The sequence below is a fragment of the Penicillium psychrofluorescens genome, assembly GCF_964197705.1.
Source record: "Penicillium psychrofluorescens genome assembly, chromosome: 1".
NCBI classification, from domain to species: Eukaryota; Fungi; Ascomycota; class Eurotiomycetes; order Eurotiales; family Aspergillaceae; genus Penicillium; species Penicillium psychrofluorescens.
This window is the reverse complement of record NC_133439.1, coordinates 4,258,068-4,279,730: the sequence shown is the minus strand read 5'-3', so window position 1 is coordinate 4,279,730 and position 21,663 is coordinate 4,258,068. Positions and strand designations below refer to the sequence as shown.

Here is a 21,663-nt window from a genome sequence, read left to right as displayed (position 1 = left end):
CGGAGTCGGAAGGGCCGAGCGTCCATCCATCATCATCTTCTCTTCGTATTCTAGAACAAGTCTTGCCACTATCCTCCAAACTATTTCACTGCTGGTTCTATCGTAGAATGCAACAGACATTTGCAAATAATGCAACGCATCGTCTTTGACTGTCGACTTAATTAAGGATCCAAGATGATGGACGTTATTCCGCCCTCATACGAATCCGCCACAGCCAGAGATGCCTGGGCGATTATCGCGGACTATATCCCCTCCAGCGATCTTTGCGCGGCATCACTAGTCTGTCTTCGATGGCACGAACTGTTCATGCCCTTTCTGTGGGGCGATCCGGCCTCCCACTTTGGGACTGACAATGATGCCGTCTACGGTAAGTGATACCGGTCTCCGCCAACACAAAACATCGCTGACGGCAGAGAAAAAAAGTGGCGCTCACGCGTTTCCGGCGCACACTCAAATATGCCCGGCTAGAGGTGCGGTCGATGACCCATACGCTCCATCTGCCCCCGGCCCTGTCGGAGATCTATGGCGGCCCGCGACCGGGCTGGCTAAAAGACATCCTAGAGTACCTACCGTGTCTGCAGTGCCTGATGGTGTCGAGGCTGCCATTCTTCGACCATAATGCCATGTCCGCACTGCAGAAACAGGCTAGGTCCAGTAAGTATAATGTCCGTCTGCTGCTCGCGGAGCGTGAGCCGAATACCACGTCCAGCAGCCTCTCGGAGACAATCCTTCGCTTTCCCCTATTGATCTACCTCGATCTTTCGTACACCACGCCTGCACGAGATCGCAGTGTTCTTTCGTCTCTGTCGCATCTTGAAAATCTGCAGGTGCTCAAGCTGCGCGGGGTCGGGCTGAAAGATAATGACGCCGAGTTCTTGGCCAACGCTATCGGAATCCGTGTCCGCTTTCTGGATCTGCGGAATAATATGTTGACAGACATGGCGGTTCGATCTCTACTGCAGGCCTCGTTTGTGTCGCAGAATAGTTCGGGGCTGCACCAGCGGATGAGGCGTCCGCCCAACGTCTTCGGCGAATCATCAAGACTCCCCGGGATGGACCTCTTGATGAGCTCGGATCTTGACGAGCAGTTCATGAAACTGTTGGCTCAGCCGGCTACAAGCAACTCCTTCTGGCTTGATGACTTGCCGAATTCGGGCATTACTCACCTCTATATTGCCGACAATCAACTCACGGTCGAGGGGGTGGCGGGTCTGTTGGCCTCAGAGAGACTTCACGTCCTTGATGTGGGAACAGTCAACACTGCTGAGATTGTGCACGGCAAATCATTCCCTCAGACACCGCCAGGATCAAGATATCCCGGTGCCGAGAAGCTTGTCCCGCTTTTGGGTAATTCTGCTGGAGACAAGTTAACATATCTACGAGCCCATCATGCCATCGCCACCGCTGAGCCCCGGACCAAAGACTTTGTGTCGTTCAGGGATCTTCTACCAGAACTCCAGGCAATCGAGGCTCCTCATGAATTTGAGCTGGACACTTCCCACGAGATTCACGAATTACCCGCGGAAAACGAGCCCGTGTTTGAGCTGGCAGCCACGTCGACGGGCGGATCTTCGAGGTCTGCATCAACCATAGTCTCAAAGCAGCGCCCATCGCTGCCTCGTGAAGATGAGCCTCTATCAGCCATGAGACGGGGATCAGCCTTTGCCCCAGAGGTAGTGCAGCCCGGAGGCAGTCTAGTCTCCCCGAAAACAGACACTCCTATAATACCGTCCGGCTCGGCTCCAGAGGGTGCACCAATCGATTATTGTGGCTCGCCCATACCAATGGGTGATCCCCGTGCACACAAAATACAAGAACTACTCGCAAAGCGTCCAAGCAATCAATCCCTCCCACTCCAAGGCGGAAACGAGTGCCGATTTCCATACCTCCATCCATCCCATGTGCCCCATCTGGAAACCTTGATCTTGACAGACGTGCCATCGCATATCCAAGGCAACTCTCCCATTCTCTACGCGCTCACCCGATTCATCACAGCCTGCTCTAATGAGACGCTGCTCGCTACTCTTCAAGCTGGATCGGACTACTCCCTACCACCAGGTCAAGCACGGATACGAGCCGAGCAGCAACGCGCCCGCTCACTGTTCGGTCTGCGACGAATTATCCTCGAAATCACTCCCACCACTCCCACATCGAAGCTCACTTCTTGGAAACCCACCGGATACCGTCACGGCACGGCCAACTCCAGCACCGGAGACCGCGACTCCGAGGCTCTGTGGGATGCAGCCACGAACGACTTCAGCTTCTTCGGAGAAGAAGAGTGCGGCATCCCTGAGAATGACCCGGGGAAATACTTCCCCATGGCCATGTTGAATGAGAAAGTCAGCCTCACACCCTCGGACGACGAGTCAATTCACTCGCGTACCGAGTCTCCGCTCGGCCGCCAGTCCAGCGTCACGTCCGCAGCAACAGAGAAAGCCAGTCCCGCTCCTGCGACAGACGGTCTGCTCTCAGAGATTGACGTGGTCAAGGAACTAGCTGCTTTCCGTCGCGCAAAGAAAACCGAGTACGAGAATGCCGTCCGCCGCGAGAGAGGTCGGCGATGCACTACCAGTGGCACTGGTGCCTCGTCTGATCGGCTTTCTCCGTCATCGCCTTCGCCGCTGCCGTCGACGCCGTCGATCTCCATGGCGCAGTTTGTCGAGGGCCATTGGAAAGGGGAGGTTAAGGTGGTGAGGAATTCGGCGCCCAAGGGCCGCACCGGGCTGGTGGATGTGTATGGGAATTACTTTGAGAAGGGATACTTGTACCCATGATTTTGATAGACTGCATGCATATACCCAGCTTACATACTCCTTTCTTTCTACGCAATGAACTCTGCTTCTTGTAAAGTTTTTGGTGATTTTCCAGTCCTCCATTTCGGACATGTTGCTCGAGAGTGGATGAAGAGAGACACGATAGGATAAGCGTACGCCTTTCACTCCCCCGATTCCATTCTAATCACTCACTCCCACGCGTACCTTTGCCCTGAGATCAAAGGTTCGCCAACACAGCACCCCGAAAGCACTGGGGAAAAAGGAAAAGGAAACAAAATAAAAGGGTTCATTCATTTCAGACTAGTTCCATTTTTATCTTGCTCGTTGGATGACGCACAAAACCCGATTTCACACCCTTACATAGCCTTAGCGGCCTGAGGGGGGTTCATCTTCTTGCCATCCTTGTTGTAGCGGATCCGTGGGGGAGGGGCACGGTTGCGGCGGCCTTCGCGGGAGCGGACACTAAGCGCGCGGATCAGTATACCTGGAATACCCCCCAAAAATGGGTTGGTGGTGACCTACCGAACGATCTTGCCGTGAATGGCGCACGAGACGCAGTACTGAAGCTTCAGGTACATCTTGGGCACGGCGTACTCGGCGAAGACGGAGGCGTCAGAGATATCACCTGCATTGCCGGGATCAATTAGCGTTCATTGCATTTCATAGCAGTCACGTTGTGTCGATTGATTCCAGGCGAGTGCGGGTTGGGCAGTGGAAAGTTGGGTGGCACGTACGGATGGCAGCAGACTCAACCATGTTGCGGATGGTGAACCGCTTGATGGCCTTGTCCTTGGGAGTGCAGCGGGCGCAGTTGGAGCAGCGCACCGGCTTGACGTGGCCGCGGCCGTTCTTGTTGCGACCGCTATAGAAAGTTAGTGATGGTGTTCTTCTTCAACACATCTCCCAGCACTCAGTGTCCCCATTCGTTCGGCCGTCGTCCAGCAATGCGTGTTCGGTGCTTTTTCGGATTTTTGTCCGGATATGTAATGTTTTGTGTGCATCCAGTTGCTTCCCGTCGGCGTCATTGCGGAGAGTTTCGAGCGAATGGAGGACTGTTGGCGATGAAGAAAGGTGGTGTGGGCTTACTTGTTCGCCCGCTTCTTGACCATTTTGACGGATTGTTCTGTTGCAGATGGATCAGATGCTGGATTCGAGTCAAAAGGGAGGAAGTTGTAGCGTACGGTTGGAGGGGGTTGTCGGGGAAAGGTGGGTTGTCGGACACTCGCTCACACAACCAAGACCTGATGGGGATGAGAAATTGTGCGTAGCCCTAGGCCCTAAGCGAGCGGGTCACGGGAAAGAATTGCTGGCCTGACCAAATGGGCACCCGGAGACCTCCATCACGTGGCTGTCTGTAATCGGTTTAGCGCCAGTCAGCAACGCAGCGACCGTCCCGTGATTAGGTCAGCGTGTTTATCTCCTGGTTGGACAACACGGATGGTTCCCTGGTCGGGATCGCCATCCTTGGGCTTGTTTTTTTTCCTGCCTGTGCCTGAGTTCCCTTGATCTGATTGATTGATTGTTTGCTTGGTCCCCTTCCCTGTCCTCTTTCCCTATTATGTCGGCCACAGGCACTTTTAGGGGCACTCCCAATAAAACTATCGGGAGAGGCAGGCTGCCCGACTTCGAGAAGGACTCGGGTGTTTCCTCTCATATCCCCCGACCCCGACCTGACTCCTCCGCCGCCAATACCCCCTCCAGTGACTTGGGCAGCGGCACCATGAGCGCCGCCAGCAGCAGACAGCGACAGAACCAGTCGAAGCGGGATGAGGTGCGTGATGATGCCAACCTGGCGGTATTATATGTCTGCTAATCCTAACTGTTTCATGGCAGGCGATCCGCCGTAAGATGGAGGCCGACCTCAACAAAAAGAGGCACAACCCGACCAAGGCGAGGAACGCCCGCAAGGCCCCTCCCGGCACCGTGCTCGCCCTGAAGCCCAGCCATGCTCTCCAGATCAAACCCTCGCTCAGCATCGCCGAGGCCGCCCAGCTGATGGCTGCCAAGCGGGAGGATTGCGTGTTGGTGACCGATGACAATGAGCGGATTGCGGGTATCTTCACAGCCAAGGATCTGGCGTTCCGTGTCATCGGAATGGGCCTGAAGGCGCGTGAGGTTTCCGTCGCCGAGATCATGACCAAGAATCCGCTGTGCGCGCGGACCGACACGAGCGCTACCGATGCCCTCGACCTCATGGTCCGCAAGGGCTTCCGACACCTGCCCGTCATGGACGAGAACCAGGATATCTCGGGTGTGCTCGATATTACTAAGTGCTTCTACGATGCGATGGAGAAGTTGGAACGTGCCTACAGCTCTTCTCGCAAGCTGTATGACGCCCTCGAGGGCGTGCAGACCGAGTTGGGGTCCAGCCAGCCGCAGCAGGTTATCCAATATGTGGAGGCCCTGCGTCAGAAGATGTCCGGTCCGACCCTGGAGAGTGTTCTGGACGGCATGCCCCCAGTGACTGTCTCGGTCCGCACCACTGTCAAAGACGCTGCGGCTCTGATGAAGGAACATCACACCACTGCCCTGCTCGTGCAGGACCAGGGCTCCATCACTGGTATCTTTACCAGCAAGGATATTGTCCTTCGGGTTATTGCCCCTGGTCTCGACCCTGCTACCTGCAGCGTCGTCCGTGTCATGACTCCACACCCCGACTTTGCTCCGACCGATATGAGCATTCAGGCTGCGCTCCGTAAAATGCATGGTGGGTTGGCCCCAGTTATCGTGTTACGATGGCTGCTAACTAATCTATTTTCCAGATGGCCACTACCTCAACCTTCCTGTGATGAACGAGGCCGGCGAAATTGTTGGCATGGTGGATGTTTTGAAACTTACCTACGCCACTCTTGAACAGGTTAGCCCATCTTGATTCTTAGCACAAATCAAAACTTACCAGAGATAGATCAACACGATGCAAACCCACGATGATGAGGGCCCCGCATGGAACAAGTTCTGGCTATCGATGGATCACGAGACGGACTCGGTGGCCTCTGGCAGCCACAGCCAGCAGCCGCACACGCCAATTCGCTCCGTCATGAGTCCCGACGTCGTTCGCTCGGCCTACGATAATAGCGTGAATCCCAACGAATCTGCATCCCACCACGGCGGTGATGAGCATTCTGAAGTGGTCTCCCAGCATCATGACGAGCACCACGCCGAGCACCACGACGAACCGGTTCCCTTTCCCTTTAAATTCAAGGCGCCCAGTGGCCGCGTCCACCGTGTTAACGTCCTCACCACTGCGGGCGTTGCAGATCTCATGTCCCAAGTGACGGCCAAGCTGGGTCATGAGCTCGAGGCCGTGGGCGGCGAAGCCGTTGTGGAAGAGGGCCGACTCAGCAACACCGGTTATGCGCTCAGCTACATGGATAACGAGGGCGACACCGTTTCCATCACCACGGATCAAGATCTGACCGATGCGGTCAGCCTAGCCCGCCGCACGCGCCGGGACAAGGTCGACCTTTTCGTCCACGACCCTACTCACCCGCCCATCCCGACCACCCTTGATCCCCATCCGGCACCCGCCCAACCTTCCCCCATTGTGGAAGAACACAGCAGCGCTATCGGGGACCACGCGTCGGAAGATTCTGTCCTGAACAAGACCCGGACACACCAGGCCTTCCCCTCGCATTCGTCCGAGGAGCAGTTTATCTCCGGTGTCCCCAATGACCTTCTCCTGCCCGGCGCCATTGTGACTTTGGCCGCCGTCATTGCTGGTGTCTTCATTCTCAGCCGTCCCACCGGCCGGTAAACTATCATCACATCATATATTCACTTCCGCTTCCTGTTGATTAGAGATTGGGTTCCTTGCTACTGCATAGTTTAATAGTCGAGTCGCGTTCAGATACTGGCTGTGCGTGTGGTATTAGTTAGGTTAGCCTTGAATGCAAATAAAGATTCTAATTTATTATCTCCATCGTGAATGTTGTGTAGCTAGCCAAATAATTGACCCAGGTAGACCCTAGGCATGGTTCTACCTCTAGGCATGACTGTGGTCGTTACGCGCAAATCTTCCCTCCCAAATCTTCTGCGCAGAAGTTCTTCCGCCCCACCAAAAACAAAACTCCTCCTTCTCCCCTCCCCCACCACCTTGACTTTCTTTCACTCTCTTCAGGGTTGATATACCACCCTGGGCTGTTGGATTGCCTCTTCACAATTTCCGGGGACAGCCACCACCACCATGTCCTTGCTTCCTCCCGAGGTCCACACCGCGCTGTCCCAGCTGCTGCGCGCCTTGAGCACCCCCGACAACGCCGTTAGAACCCAGGCGGAGGAGCAGCTGAACAATGACTGGGTACAGAACCGTCCAGACGTCCTCTTGATGGGCCTGGTGGAGCAGATCGAGGGCGCTGAGGACACAATAGTAAGTCGCCCTTCGTGTTCCTTCCCCCCCTGTGATGGACAGAATATTTTTTTTTGGGAAGGAGAGAAAAAAACCGCCAGGCCGACAGATCGTTAACCTAAGTCACCTCACAGACGCGTGCTTTCGCCGCCGTGCTTTTCCGTCGAATCGCTACCAAAACGCGAAAGGATCCTGTCACGAACGACACCAAGGAGGTCTTCTCGTCGCTCACCAACGAGCAGCGCGTTGTGATCCGTCAGAAGCTGGTCGACTGCTTGACGAAAGAGACAGTTACCGATGTGCAGAAGAAGATTGGAGATGCAGTGGCAGAGGTAGCTCGGCAATACACGGACAATGGTATGGGACTTTGCAACGCGTTGGGCACGACAGTTCTGATTTCTCTGCAATAGGCGATTCATGGCCGGACCTCCTTCAGGTTCTATTCACAGCCAGCCAGTCCACCGAGGCTGGTTTGCGAGAGACTGCATACCGCATCTTCACGACTACGCCTGGTATTATCGAGAAGCAGCATGAGGATACTGTGTTGGGAGTCTTTACCAAGGGCTTCAAGGATGACAACATCTCCGTATGTCTTGAACTGTCCGATTAACTCGACATTTGTTGACCGCGTTCTAGGTGCGCATTGCTGCTATGGAAGCCTTCGCCGCGTTGTTCCGTTCCATGCCCAAGAAGACTCAGCCCAAGTTCTTCTCGCTTGCGCCTGACCTTCTCAACATCTTGCCCCCGCTTAAGGAGTCGTCGGAAAGTGAGGAACTGTCCGCAGCCTTCCTCGCACTGATCGAGTTGGCCGAAATCAGCCAGAAGATGTTCAAGGGCATGTTTAGCAACCTGGTCAAGTTCAGCATCAGCGTCATTGCCGATAAGGAACTGAGCGATCAGGTGCGCCAGAATGCGCTGGAACTGATGGCCACCTTCGCCGACTATGCCCCGAACATGTGCAAGAAGGAGCCCGATTTTGCGCAAGAAATGGTCACCCAGTGCTTGAGCCTGATGACCGACGTTGGACAAGATGATGATGACGCTGAAGAGTGGAACGCGTCCGAGGATGTGCGTGAATTCTCCCTAATCTTTTTGTAAACTGCTTCTGACTTCCCGCAGCTTGAACCCGAGGAGAGCGATCTCAATCATATTGCTGGCGAGCAGTGCATGGACCGCTTGGCCAATAAGTTGGGTGGTCCGGCCATTCTCCAGCCTGCTTTCTCCTGGATTCCTCGCATGATGTCTTCTACCGCCTGGCGCGACCGCCACGCCGCTTTGATGGCCATCTCCGCCATCTCGGAAGGTTGCCGGGATTTGATGGTGGGCGAATTGGACCAGGTTTTGGCGTTGGTTGTTCCGGCACTTAGCGATTCCCACCCCCGAGTTCGGTATGCGGGCTGCAACGCTTTGGGCCAGATGAGTACCGACTTTGCAGGCACGATGCAGGAGAAGTATCACGCTATTGTGCTGAACAACATTATCCCCGTGCTGAGCTCTGCCGAACCGCGTGTTCAGTCCCATGCGGCCGCCGCTCTGGTGAACTTTTGCGAAGAGGCTGAACGGAGCATCCTGGAGCCGTATCTTGAGAATTTGCTGTCTCACCTTCTGGGCCTTCTGCGCAGCGACAAGCGTTACCTGCAGGAGCAAGCTCTATCCACGATTGCCACCATCGCTGACTCTGCCGAGATGGCGTTCGGCCAGTACTACCCCACCCTGATGCCACTCCTGCTAAACGTGCTCAAGGAGGAGCAAGGCAAGGAGTACCGCCTGCTGCGTGCGAAAGCCATGGAGTGTGCTACTCTTATCGCATTGGCTGTTGGCAAGGAGAAGATGGGCCAAGATGCCTTGAACCTTGTGCAGCTTCTGGGCAACATCCAGCAGAACATCACCGATGCAGATGACCCGCAGTCGCAGTACCTACTTCACTGCTGGGGTCGTATGTGCCGCGTCCTTGGCCGCGACTTCGTTCCGTATCTGCCGGGCGTCATGCCGCCTCTGTTGACAGTGGCTGCCGCCAAGGCTGACATTCAGCTGCTTGATGATGAAGACCAAATTGAGCAGGTCGAGCAGGACGAGGGTTGGGAGCTTGTTCCGCTCAAGGGCAAGATCATTGGTATCAAGACCAGTGCCTTGGAGGACAAGAACACCGCTATTGAGCTGATCACCATCTATGCTCAAATTCTGGAGGAAGCCTTCGAGCCTTACGTTTTGGAGACCATGGAAAAGATTGCTGTTCCTGGCATTGCTTTCTTCTTCCACGATCCCGTCCGGGTGTCGGCAGCCAAGCTGATCCCACAGCTGCTCAACTCCTACAAAAAGGCCCACGGTGACCAATCACCAGGCTTTGCCGAGATGTGGAACAAGGTGGCCGAGAAGATCATCGAGGTGCTGAGCGCGGAGCCGACGGTTGACACGCTGGCGGAGATGTACCAGTGCTTCTACGAGTCGGTCGAGGTGATTGGCAAGAACAGCCTCAGCCCACAGCACATGCAGGCGTTCATCGAGTCTGCCAAGTCGACACTGGAGGACTACCAGATGCGTGTCAAGCAACGACTCGAAGAACAGGCAGAGCTGGAGGAAGGTGATGAGGAGAACCTGGATTACGAGTATGCCGTGGAAGACGACCAGAACCTGCTGAGCGACATGAACAAGGCTTTCCACACCATCTTCAAAAACCAGGGCACTTCCTTCCTGCCGGCCTGGCAGCAGCTTCTCCAGTTCTACAATGCCTTCATCACCAGCCAAGACCCCACACAGCGGCAATGGGCGCTCTGCATCATGGACGATGTGCTGGAGTTCTGCTGCGAAGAGTCGTGGAACTTTAAGGATCATATCATGCAGCCTCTGGCGGCTGGTCTGCAAGATGAAAACGCGGCCAACCGACAAGCGGCAGCGTACGGCGTCGGTGTTGCCGCCCAAAAAGGCGGTGCTCCCTGGAGCGACTTTGTGGCAGCCAGCATCCCCAGCTTGTTCCAGGTGACGCAGCACGCTCAGGCTCGGTCGGAGGAGCACGTTTTCGCGACAGAGAATGCCTCGGCCAGTATCGCCAAGATCCTGCACTACAACGCGTCTAAGGTGCAGAATGCTCAGGAAGTCGTGCCCAACTGGATCGACACGCTGCCCATCACCTACGATGAGGAAGCTGCGCCGTATGCTTATTCATTTGTTGCTCAGCTGATCGACCAGTATGTTTCCCTCCGTTTCCCTTTCAAAATTCCAAGCTAACCAATATCTCAGGCAAAACCCCGCTGCCTTTAGCAAGGCTGACCGCGTGTTCGGATCCATCGTGCAGGCTCTCGACGCCGGAACGCTACAGGGCCAGACCGCCGCTCGGGTCGCCGAGTCAGCCAAGCGTCTGGTAGGAGCGACTGGCGTGAACGCGGAACAGATCCTGGCGAGTGTTAGCCCTGAAAGCCAGGAGAGGGTGCGCGAGTACTTTCAGTAGAAAGAGACAGGTTTTCGTTTATTATATCAGCGGCTAGTACTTTATTATTTTCCTTTATTCTTTTTGCCGCCCACCTGTCTATGTCTCCACCAGAACATTTGGGTCACCCATGTCGATCGGATACTCTTGAATCACTGAACTTTTTCGTTCTATGTCGCCCCGTATGAATGCCATGAGCCTTAGATAATTGGATTCTTTAAATTTACTGCTGTATGTACTTTAGGTCATTCTTTCTTGTTGGTAGGTAGGAGCTCGCAGAGCCGCTTTATCAAAGTGTCTCTCGCCGAGCACATTCAACAGCATCATTGGACAACCACCTTGTAAGAACCACCATCGAGACCAATAGTCGCCGTGTCCTCGTCATATGCAACATCCTTACTAACTCGTCTTCCATCAACAGTAATCTCAGATCTCCGGCCCTCCCTCGCAAACGGCAGAACGAGAGTTCCGGAGGTGCCCTCCGGAACCGAGAACTGCAAGGTATACTCATTCGACTTCCTTATCCAAGAAGCCTGGTACTTGCCGAGCTCAGTAACAAATCCAGCCTCCGCGAACTCCAGATCTCCAAATTGCGGGGCAAGACTCCACGACTCTCCTCCGGGCGAAGTAACAGAGAGACCGACGATATAGTTCGTCAACGCAGACGTCGGACCAGACGACCAGCCGTGCGAGTGAGACACATATGAGAAATCATTGTAATAACCATCACCCCAACGATATCCGAACGTTCCATTTTGGAGATATCCTTCAATAACGGTACTCTCCGTGCCGTTGGGGTTATTCATATACCAGCCCCAGCTGCGTCGGATTAGATCCAGTGCGCGGTCAGGCCGGCGGACGGTTAAATGACTTTGAATTTCGAAGGACGAGATAAAGGGGGAGATGTTTTCTGGTAGCTCGGGAGCTACGGCGCCGATGGGACCCCAGTTCTTGAGCAGGTTCTTGGAGATGCTGTCTGCGCGCTCTGAGTCGACGACGCCGAACAGAATTGCCATGCTGTTTGCGTCTTGTGGATGCAGCGTGGTGTCGGTTGCATTGTCCTTAAAGGCACCGTATGACTCGTCCCAGCAGTAGGTGTTGATGGCATCCTTTAGATTGGCAGCGCGGTCGTTCCAGGTGCTTGATAGATTTGTGGAATCTCCAGTCCATGAGGCGAGATCAGCACCGGTGCGCATAGTATGATAAAGGCTGCCATTGTGTTAGTTAGATGTTGTGCCTTGTGAAGGTGCAATACATACATCATCTGAGCCTCTGAGTTGTTGTATCCTTGCCCGTATCTGGCCCAGTCGCGAAGACCGGTAACGTTCAACAGGCCGCTGGGATAAGTCACCTTGTCGTAGATGTAGTTCATAGCCAAGAGGTATCCGTCCCAGTTCTCTAGAAGCCAGTCGGTATTGTTTGTGAACAGCACATAGTTGTAGGTTCCGATCATCGTCCACATGTGGTATGTATCTGAGCCTGTCTGACTGAGTGGAGGGCCCGACTCAGGAAAGGCTCCTGTTGTTTTGTCCTATTGTCTTGGTTAGTACAGTCTCTTTGAGGTTATAAATGTAACTTACTTGTGTGTTGTACATAACTTGGAGAGCATTCTGCACACTTTCCAGGTCTCCAAGACTGACAAAGGTCGACGGTACCGCAATGCCCATGTCGCCGGGCCACACGGCACGGTCTCTCTTGGCGCCATCCACAATGATAGTGTCTCCAGGTCCAAGAGTCCCATTGTTCTCCCATCCTACCGTAACGCCTTCTGTTACACGTCCCGTATTGACAGGCACCTGGTTGCTTTGGAGTGTGTATGCACCAGAGTACCAGATCCGGTTCAGCAATTCGTCACTGGAGTGGAAGTACCCCTGGTACGCGCGAAGATTGGACCAGGTGGGCTGGAAATCCAGCTCGACGCTGATATCTTCGACTTTCACACTGGCGGAATCACTCGTCTCGAGGAAGAGAGTCAAGTAGCGGAACCCGCCGCGCAGCTTCGGGTCAGGCATGACATAGCTTTCTTGTCCGGCAGATGAGAAGTTCGCATATAAAGCACCATCCTGCCACAGGGCATTGGAATCGTCGGACCACTCTCCGATCCAGTTCTTAGCCTCGGTGAAGGCAATGCCCACAGCCCCGCTGCCGGTGGCGCTGTACTTGAGGTGAAGGATGCCACCGACTTCTTTTCCAAAGTCGAATACCACCAGAGACCCATTTCCGTGCAGAATTGCAGTCTCTGGTTGGGATGGGTTTGTGTCTGCTTTGTTCTTGAGATCAGATAAAGTTGTCTTGGGCTGTACCGTTCGAGAGGACGATGCATAGATGTTGTCTTCCCATGGCCCGCTGAATGCGGTCTCTGTCGGACCGGAGCAGGTAGTATTCCTCCAGCAATTCTGGGCTAAAGAAACAGATATGAGAGACCAAAGGCCGAAAAGAGTACTGATTCGCGCCATTGCGTTTGAGGATCAATGAGCAGCAGATGGGGCCGGTAGATCATGCCAGGACGGCCTACATATAGCCCGTAGATCAACGCCAGAGGGGTTCAAGGGAATAGACACTCATGGGCAACTCTCGGACTGTAATATCGCGAAACAATTCATTTGCGGACGGAGCATTTGCACCAGGTGCTCCGGTGGGAGAAGCGTCGGAAATGCATAATTAAACCCATTGGTGGAAGAATCTTGGTTAATTATGCGGGGATCAAGGCAATGATCGACGCATCAAGCATTCGCGAGACTTCAAAATCAGCGCTTGTGGTGCGTCTTCTCATTTACCCCGGTCACTTCCCCGCCATTGCTTTTCTCCGCAAGTGAATCGCTAGCGTCTATTCGGCGCAAAGATTACCGAGGTCAGTTTGTGGAGGTGTTCAAACAATAGATATAAGCGAGAAAGGCCCATGTGGTCTGAATACAATCGGCATTTATGAACGTTGAAACATAATGCGGCTGCTGCAAATTCTCCCGTTCGTCTCTCTGGGGCTAGCCCGAGCGGTCCCAGGACAGGATAACAATGTCTGTGTCGTCAAGGCAAACGGACACCGGAGGGACGATGTTCCTAACATCCTGCGCGCCTTTCGCGAATGCGATAATGGCGGCACAGTGGTCTTCCCAGAGGACCAATCTTACTGGATTGCAACGCGATTGAACCCTGTGATCAACAACGTGGCGATTGAGTGGCGCGGCAAATGGACTGTGAGTGCACAGGCAAACGTTTTCGTAGATACGTCTAACATTCTTACGTAGCTCAGCGATGATTTGAGCTATTGGCGGAACAACTCATACCCCATCACGTTCCAAAACCACCACGCCGGCTTCATAATTACCGGAGACAACATCACCATTGACGGTTTTGGGACCGGCGGCATCGACGGCAATGGAAACGCCTGGTACAATGCTGAAGAGGGCGACACGCAGCCTGGACGCCCGATGCCATTTGTATTTTGGAATGTGTCGGATGTCAATGTCGACAATTTCTACGTCAAGGATCCGCCGCTGTGGAGTCTAAATATCATGAATGGGACCAACATGCGCTTCAATAATATCATTTGTAATGCAACTGCCGTGAATGCACCGTACGGAGACAATTGGGTTCAGAACACGGATGGGTTTGGTATGATTATTTTGTGTCTGGTATTACTTGATCTTCGACTAATTAGGTCTAGATACGATGGATGTGGAGAACGTCCAGCTCACCAATTTCTATTATCAAGGCGGAGATGACTGCATAGCCATCAAGCCACGATCGTACAATGTCGACGTTCGCAACGTTACCTGTCACGGAGGAAATGGCATTGCTATTGGCAGTCTAGGCCAGTACCTAGAAGACTCCAGCGTGGCGAATATCCAGTTTGACCAAGTCAAGGTACGACCTATCTTATCCGCTTCTCTTCTAATCACTAACACAATTACAAGGTAATCTCTTACAACGACGACATGCACGATAGCGCATACATCAAGACCTGGATGGGCGGCCAAGTGCCACAATCCTCGTATGAGAGTGCCGGAAAGCCCAACGGCGGCGGCTGGGGCAGCGTCCGCAATATCCTATTCTCTAACTTTGAGCTGTACGGCGCCGGCATGGGGCCAGCCATCAATCAGGACAGCGGTGATAATGGCTCGTATGCGGGCACGAGCAAGATGAGTGTCTCGAATATCGCCTTTGTCAACTTCACCGGGTACCTGGACACAGACTCCGATGTGGTGTCAGAGGTTTCGTGCTCGAAGGTGCATCCGTGCTACAATATCGACTTTGACAACGTCGTCTTGTATCCGACAGAAAACTCTACGACTGCAGGGACAGGAACATGCCAGTACACTGCGGATGGAGGCGTGCATGGGTTGGATGGATGCTGATAGTGACCGCAAGTAGTAATGAAGAACTATGCAGGCATTTCCACAAAAATGTAGGATGGTTCATTCTAGTCAGCCTCTCATAATGTATCCAGACTGAGTAATTAGATAGACATAATTAGGGGAACACCCGAAATACCTACATCGAGAGGTAATTAATCGTTCCACTGGAATCCTATACAATGAAGAACCCACATTCTACGATCAGCCCCACATACGGCTAGTTATCCCACATGGGATGATGCAATTGCTTCTTGCCCTCTTGTCTATTACTCTCTCCAACATCAATCATGTCTGAAAATGTGCACCCGGCATTTACTGGCCGCGAGCTCCCTTTGTTATCGCGTGGTATCGCTTTTCCGGCTGCTGCTGCCCGCCATGTCGCCGGCACCTTTCGGGCCTCGCGAGTATATGTGATCTGCTCCGGCTCGCTGGCCCGTAACACCGATGCTCTAAACAGGCTGACTGCTGCGCTGGGTCCGGAGAAGGTGGTCGGTCAGCGCATCGGCATGCAATCTCACACGCTGTGGTCGGAGGTGCTGGAAACCGTGGCACACGCACGCAACGTACAGGCAGACTTACTCTTGACGCTGGGAGCAGGCAGTTTAACGGATGGGGCAAAAATCATCGCATTGGTAGGTTATTTTGGTCTGCGTCTTGCCTTCAGTTACTAAATAGCTCACCTGTCAGGCCCTGTCCAACAACGTCAGTACGCCCGCCGAGCTCGAGACGCTCGCCCAGGGTCCTAACAAACGCGCTGATATCAGTGCGCCCATCGTGCCCATCATCTCCGTGCCGACGTCACTGTCTGCGGGAGAGTACTCCAATTTTGCTGGTGGTACTGAAGACCGCTCGCACCGCAAGTACAGCTTTCAGGCACCGATACGCGGGCCCCAGCTCGTCATCCTCGACCCGGAGTTGGCGGAATCCACGCCAGACTCTATCTGGCTCAGCACCGGCGTGCGCGCCGTTGACCATTGTGTCGAGACGCTGTGCGCTATCGTAGGCACGACACCTACATCCGATGAGCTAGCACAGAACGCCCTCAGTCGTCTAGTGCCAGGTCTGCTGCGGTGTAAGAAGAACCGCAAGGACCGCGATGCCCATTTACAGTGTCAACTGGGCTCGGTCGATGCCATGGCAGCTTGTACGAGCGGGTCGGTCGAGCTAGGAGCAAGCCACGGGATAGGCCACCAGGTGCGGTGTTTTTCTCTGCTACGTTTTACGCCTGTCTAACACACAATGGAAAGCTCGGTCCGCTAGGTGTCGGCCATGGCGAAACTAGCTGCATTCTTCTACCAGCCGTATGCAAGTACAACGCCGCGCACAACGCCAACCGCGAGCGCCAGGCACGCGTGCGCGAGTTCCTAATTCAGGATCCCGTTGTATCTGAAGTCCTACGCCAGCGCTCGGTCGACGTTCCCGCCGCCGATTTGGGCGACATCCTGGACGCTATCATCCGCGAGCTCGGCATGCCCAGATCCCTGGCTGATGTGGGCGTAGGCCGCGATCAGCTCGACGGGCTAGCGGCGAACAGTCTACATGATCGGTGGTGCCAGTGCAACCCGGTACCTCTGAAGGAGAAGGCACAAGTGCTGGAGATCTTGGAGATGGTTGTACCGTAATGATAGCATTGATGAGACGACAATAAAAAACCGCCCGCCTCCTCTAATACATAAACCTAAAGCTAGGATGGTCGTCTCCAAGGTTGCTAAGTTCCTCTGGTGGTAGTTCATATCGATCGTCTCTCTTGCCTTCTTCCCGCAATCGATTCTCCCGGGCGAGCCAGGTAACGAATACAACGCAGGATATACCGCAGATCCAAACCATGCCCAAACTAATGCCAAAGCCAGTTGGATAGGTCGGTGCTTCCGAGGTAAAAAAGACATTGCTAGCAACGAGTCCACCACAGTTGCCGATGCCGATCTGCATGGCCGTGGAAATCGATTGTTTGTAATGACCAGCCATATTGTTGCTCAACCAGCCCATTAGGACTGGCTGAGTCATGTATCCACCGCCGGTGATCGCGAACAGAGCGAAGTAGTGTGCCCCGGTGGGAATTGAGTTTTGGCAGAGTAGAAGAACATACCCAATGGTTGCAATGACACATCCAGCAAGAGTGAAGGCGAAACGGTGGCGCAGCCTGTCACTGGCGAGTGCCGTCACCAGCGCTATAACGCATGCAACAATATAGATCGGAATGCTCATGACCTGGGCTCTAACGGCGGTCCATCCCAGTTGATTCAAAATTGTGGGAGTAAAGAAAGACGTGGCGTAACCGGTGTTCACGATGCCGAAATACATCAATGGACTGGATAAAATTAGATCGGTGATATGTCTGCCAGGACGAGACTAACCCGAGATAGATCTTGACGTCGCGGAAAACGCGTCGCCTGGCTGCGCTGTCCAGACGGTCCATTCTAGCATCTTGCCGATCGTCTAATAAACGAGAGAGGAGTAGAGCTCGCTCCTTGTCATTTAAAAAGGTAGAAGTCTCTGGCCAATCGACTATCAAGAACTTAGAAGCCGCCGCAATCACGACAGTCGCTAAACCTTCAAGGATGAAGATCCACCGCCAACCGCTATACCCTGCGATTCCATCCATGTTGGCAATAGCGTAAGCAAGCAACTATCGTTCAATTAGCAATATATTTCCTACTGGGATTCACGGAACTTACTCCGCTGACGGCGCCAGCAAGGATGCTAGCGCTAAAAAATACGTTCAAACGCCATTGTAGTTCGTGACGTTTATAGTACATCGAAATGAGGTATATGCAACCTGTTAACATCAGTATCAATGAGAATTCATTGTGCTCAACCAGAGAAATACTGACCTGGCATAAAACCGGCCTCAAAAACCCCTAATAAGAATCGACAAGCAACTAAGCCACCAAAGCTCTTGGTCACTCCTTGACAAATTGTAATGATACCTGGTTGACAACTTAGCATTTCATTGAAAGACGGGTCGACGTCAACCATACCCCACGCCAACATAATTCCACTGATCCACCACGAGGGTGGTACCTTTCTCAGAATGAGGTTGCTTGGAACCTCTAAGAGAATATAGGGAATGAAAAATATGAACAATGCTATGTTGAAGTCGTGTCCAGCCATGTTCAAATCGGTTTCCAGTCCTTGGATTGCCGCATTGCCAATATTGATTCGATCGAGAAAAGCCATAAGGAAAAGTATCATTAGAATCGGAACGACATGGATATCGAGCTTCCAAAGTAGTCTTTTCTCCGCAGCGCGATCAAATGCAACTTCTAGATGCTCCGATTTGACATTATCGATTGTTTCATTTTCACCGGCCTTCTCAGATGTTTCCATTTCACGACGTAGAATTTTGTCAAATGAGACTTTCGGACAGAGGAGGGAATGTTGTCTAGAAGGTTGATGTCCGGGTGAAGCGTGATTAAAAGGAGAATAGAATCCTGTTTGGCTGTGGGGTCCCTAATCAGTCGATCAATTTTGCGGGGAACTGGGGCCCTGCCGCCTTAACCCCAGTTGTAAAGCCCCGGCAATTGATCACCAATAGAAAGAAAGAGCATTAATGTCAAGGAAACCTTATTAACGGCACGGCAACAGACACTGTGACAGCCGACGCAATGCCGATGCAACTGCCATATAGACGTTGTTACCCACTAGTTAGCTTTCTTGTCTAAGAGCCAACGACGGAGAGACGGCTTTGAATATTTTTTCCAGGACTGATCACTACTTACTGAAGTGATGCATTCGCAACAGTCGCGACGATACCCCCACATCGCCACGCAAAAGACGGAGATATGAGTGATAGCGAACCAATCAACCATGTCTGCATGCCCCTCTTGCCGGGGAGGGGTCAACGGCGTAGAAATCCAGACCAAGCTTGTCAAAGCAGCCATCGCATTCACAGTCTCTCCGTCTATTGACGATCAGAAGGATAAAAATATGAACGAGGTACTGTAGCTAAGGTTTGCGCTGTCGGGAGTCATTTGGATGAGCACATTAAAGAGAATAGCGTATACAGCAGCTGCTAGGGTGTAAACCCTTTCACTACGTTCCTTCGTTCCAGGGCATGGTATGTTGTTATTGTTCAAATTCCTTAGAGTATAGCAACAGTGCTAAGGTGGTTAGCAAGAATTCCCTACTCCACTGTATCTATTTTTTCATGTTCATGGATCGTCTCACTACCACGGATTGGACCTTTCCCATTTGAACTAGACTCCTCCGAAATCTCGGACCCATGCCGCTGGTGTTGCCCATTGTCGCCATCAGATAACTCATGAAAATGTGACATCCGGCCAGTTACCACATTATCAATGGACTGAGTTGACAGACTGCGGTGGTGACTCGGTCGGAAGTAATCAGACACCGGAGTCTGTGGTATATTGGGCGAAACTCGCGTCATACTGAATACCGAAGTCCTATTGCTATTGGAAGAGGAGACATTGAATTGGGTCGGGAGTTCGACGGGCGAGGAATCTTTTGGTGTTAGCATCGCATGTGGATGATGTATACTACTTGCGGGGGAAATAGACAAAGAATTTGGTGGCATACCGTGCATCTCGTGGACTCTACCTCCTATATCGTGCATCTCGTGAACTATACCTCCTCCTGATTCCACCGAGTATGGAGACACAGACCTCTCGATTGACTCCTGCATTGTTTGCGCGCCTGTGGATGTCTCCTGACCGGTGGATGTAGAGCGGGGACCAGCTGTATGCGCGATCCTGCCACCCCCGTACATGGACGTAAGAGGTTCCGTGACGTCAGGTTCCTGGACAACTTCGTGTTTTTCAAGCTGGCCGCGCTGGCGGCGCTGGCGACGTCTGCGAAAGAGCCAATAGGCGACAATGATCAATCCAACGACGAGTAGGCCGCCGAGCACGCCGATCACAGCTGCGGCCCAGGTCGGGAAGCCTTTGTGATGCTTTGTGGTGCTGTCGCTAGAAGTCGCGTTGCTGCTGCTAGAAGTCGTGCTGTAGGGCCAGTAGGTTGCGATGGTTTTGGTGTATTTTGTATTGAAGATACCTTCCAGAGAGGAGTTGGTCCATGATAATGGAGCTGTGGTGGTTGCACCTCCCGAAGAGCTATAGATACTTTTAGTTATGATATTTCTTTCTGTTCTGTTGTTGGATGGAAACTTACTCTCCACCTATTTGAGCTGATAAGAGATCTGGCACTTTATAGTCGCTCCACTGCGAGGGGTCGTAGGCATCCTGGAAACTGAGGTTGTTAAGGTTGAAGTCAACAATGATACCCCCCTCTAGACAGTGCGTTGAATCGATACGATAGCCTCCAATGGCGAGCATTTGGTCTGGATAAACCTTGATGCATCTGTGTCCACTCCGGCCGTGTGTGTTCGTCCCATTGTACACCTTGACCCACGTAAAAGAAGGCAATGACAAGATGTACACGTCGTCAGATGAATTTGAGTTTGCATTGAGACCATTGTATCCTCCGTAGATGTAGATATTATGTGATGAGCCGTCTGCTGCGCTAGCAAGCACAGAGCAAAACTCGGTCAACTGCGGCGGTGTATCGCCCGTCGTGTTCTGTAGATACCAAGTCTTAGTATTGACATCGTAGACCGAGACCATCTCCATAAATGTCGGGCTCAGATCTTTGTTGAGTGCCTCCTGGGATGAATTCAAACTTTCAAAGAGTCCAGCGGGGTCGACCACGCCTCCGATGGCTACCAGGACTCCAGCCTCAGACACTGGCACCCAAACGATCTCAGCGTTGGCACGGCCTTTGATGTAGCTCGGCAGTGTATCGGTGTCCCATGTCTCGGAGCGCATCACTGACATGTTCACCGTAGTGAATGTGTCCGCCGTTGTGTTGGCCAGATAAGGAGGATATGTGAAGGAGCCCCAGTCCGGAGCATGCATTCCACTAAAGTAGAAGCCCAGGTTCTCGCTCGGTGCTGATGCCCCAGCTCCGTTGGTGATATATGTTGTCACGTTGTCTGGTAAATCTTCCGTCCACCACATTGGCTCCCAGTCTTGAATAGTCGCACCATACTGATAGGCTTCATAGCCAAGCACAGTATTGCCAGATGGTACCTCGTCATTACTAGGGGGAATCGCGGCGCCCCTATGATGGTTTATTGTAGTTTAGTATTTGCTGTGCGCCTGGTAGAACATTGAATGGTACGAACCCATAAAGGTAGAACTCATCGTCGTTGGCAAACATCGCGCCGTCAATGTAGGTTGGGTCTATATTGCTTCCGGCACCACCGGCAATGGACATCGGGTTGAGTACATTCGAGAAATTCGAACTAGTATTGAACGAAGTCGAAAGATCGAAAGTGTAGACGGAGCCGTCAAAACTTCCTGTTGCAGTTGGTTAGCCTTGTATATCTTCCAAGCTTGTAAGGCTCGTTCAATATGGTGTTTACCATCAGACGTGTCACTGGTGCAATTGTCCGAGTATATTCTGGAACTGTCAGCACTAATTGTACGCGTTCTATTCATTTTAGGTCTTTCCATACTGCTCATACCATAAGTACCCTCCGTCTATGTAAATCGTATCGCGAATGATGTTGGCTGTCACGGTCAGTACAAAGCTCCACCGCGAGTACAAGAAATGAGCTCTTACCACGCAATGATTGCCAGCTACATATCGAGTAGCCGACCTGTGTCTGATACACACCACATGTTCCCACTGCGCGATCTATTACAACCGCCAACAGCGTCAGAAACCCTAGGAGAAACATGTTTCGACCGATAGAGTCGCAGGCGCTCTCCTCGCCGTCCAGATTCTCACAACAGTCTCCAAATGGGA

At 52.8% G+C, this 21,663-nt stretch overlaps 9 protein-coding genes across 9 annotated transcripts; 5 read left to right on the top strand and 4 right to left on the bottom strand.

The window, feature by feature from the left end:
- Nucleotides 1–174: 174 nt before the first annotated feature.
- PFLUO_LOCUS1605 (uncharacterized protein) lies at nucleotides 175–2,774 on the top strand (the record flags this gene model as incomplete). Its single annotated transcript, XM_073778659.1, has 2 exons — nucleotides 175–367; nucleotides 424–2,774. 2 exons carry the CDS (start codon nucleotides 175–177, stop codon nucleotides 2,772–2,774), a joined length of 2,544 nt encoding a protein of 847 aa, XP_073635692.1.
- Nucleotides 2,775–3,130: 356 nt separating this feature from the next.
- PFLUO_LOCUS1604 (40S ribosomal protein S26) lies at nucleotides 3,131–3,883 on the bottom strand (the record flags this gene model as incomplete). The annotated part of the gene is made up of 4 exons (XM_073778658.1): nucleotides 3,131–3,236; nucleotides 3,297–3,399; nucleotides 3,509–3,636; nucleotides 3,861–3,883. The coding sequence occupies 4 exons, from the start codon at nucleotides 3,881–3,883 to the stop codon at nucleotides 3,131–3,133; spliced, it is 360 nt and encodes a 119-aa protein (XP_073635691.1).
- A 611-nt stretch (nucleotides 3,884–4,494) lies between these two features.
- On the top strand, nucleotides 4,495–6,528 carry PFLUO_LOCUS1603 (uncharacterized protein; the record flags this gene model as incomplete). Its single annotated transcript, XM_073778657.1, has 4 exons — nucleotides 4,495–4,545; nucleotides 4,608–5,481; nucleotides 5,537–5,631; nucleotides 5,680–6,528. 4 exons carry the CDS (start codon nucleotides 4,495–4,497, stop codon nucleotides 6,526–6,528), a joined length of 1,869 nt encoding a protein of 622 aa, XP_073635690.1.
- Nucleotides 6,529–6,957: 429 nt separating this feature from the next.
- Nucleotides 6,958–10,564, top strand: PFLUO_LOCUS1602 (importin subunit beta-3; the record flags this gene model as incomplete). Its single annotated transcript, XM_073778656.1, has 6 exons — nucleotides 6,958–7,140; nucleotides 7,254–7,476; nucleotides 7,530–7,705; nucleotides 7,756–8,187; nucleotides 8,239–10,304; nucleotides 10,357–10,564. 6 exons carry the CDS (start codon nucleotides 6,958–6,960, stop codon nucleotides 10,562–10,564), a joined length of 3,288 nt encoding a protein of 1,095 aa, XP_073635689.1.
- A 302-nt stretch (nucleotides 10,565–10,866) lies between these two features.
- PFLUO_LOCUS1601 (uncharacterized protein) lies at nucleotides 10,867–12,999 on the bottom strand (the record flags this gene model as incomplete). Its single annotated transcript, XM_073778654.1, has 3 exons — nucleotides 10,867–11,752; nucleotides 11,803–12,074; nucleotides 12,124–12,999. The coding sequence occupies 3 exons, from the start codon at nucleotides 12,997–12,999 to the stop codon at nucleotides 10,867–10,869; spliced, it is 2,034 nt and encodes a 677-aa protein (XP_073635688.1).
- Nucleotides 13,000–13,485: 486 nt separating this feature from the next.
- On the top strand, nucleotides 13,486–14,898 carry PFLUO_LOCUS1600 (uncharacterized protein; the record flags this gene model as incomplete). The annotated part of the gene is made up of 4 exons (XM_073778653.1): nucleotides 13,486–13,737; nucleotides 13,789–14,155; nucleotides 14,208–14,407; nucleotides 14,458–14,898. The coding sequence occupies 4 exons, from the start codon at nucleotides 13,486–13,488 to the stop codon at nucleotides 14,896–14,898; spliced, it is 1,260 nt and encodes a 419-aa protein (XP_073635687.1).
- Nucleotides 14,899–15,185: 287 nt separating this feature from the next.
- On the top strand, nucleotides 15,186–16,520 carry PFLUO_LOCUS1599 (uncharacterized protein; the record flags this gene model as incomplete). The annotated part of the gene is made up of 3 exons (XM_073778652.1): nucleotides 15,186–15,530; nucleotides 15,586–16,092; nucleotides 16,146–16,520. The coding sequence occupies 3 exons, from the start codon at nucleotides 15,186–15,188 to the stop codon at nucleotides 16,518–16,520; spliced, it is 1,227 nt and encodes a 408-aa protein (XP_073635686.1).
- A 43-nt stretch (nucleotides 16,521–16,563) lies between these two features.
- Nucleotides 16,564–17,500, bottom strand: PFLUO_LOCUS1598 (uncharacterized protein; the record flags this gene model as incomplete). The annotated part of the gene is made up of 2 exons (XM_073778651.1): nucleotides 16,564–17,206; nucleotides 17,253–17,500. 2 exons carry the CDS (start codon nucleotides 17,498–17,500, stop codon nucleotides 16,564–16,566), a joined length of 891 nt encoding a protein of 296 aa, XP_073635685.1.
- Nucleotides 17,501–20,021: 2,521 nt separating this feature from the next.
- Nucleotides 20,022–21,536, bottom strand: PFLUO_LOCUS1597 (uncharacterized protein; the record flags this gene model as incomplete). Its single annotated transcript, XM_073778650.1, has 3 exons — nucleotides 20,022–20,973; nucleotides 21,038–21,157; nucleotides 21,532–21,536. The coding sequence occupies 3 exons, from the start codon at nucleotides 21,534–21,536 to the stop codon at nucleotides 20,022–20,024; spliced, it is 1,077 nt and encodes a 358-aa protein (XP_073635684.1).
- Nucleotides 21,537–21,663: the final 127 nt, after the last annotated feature.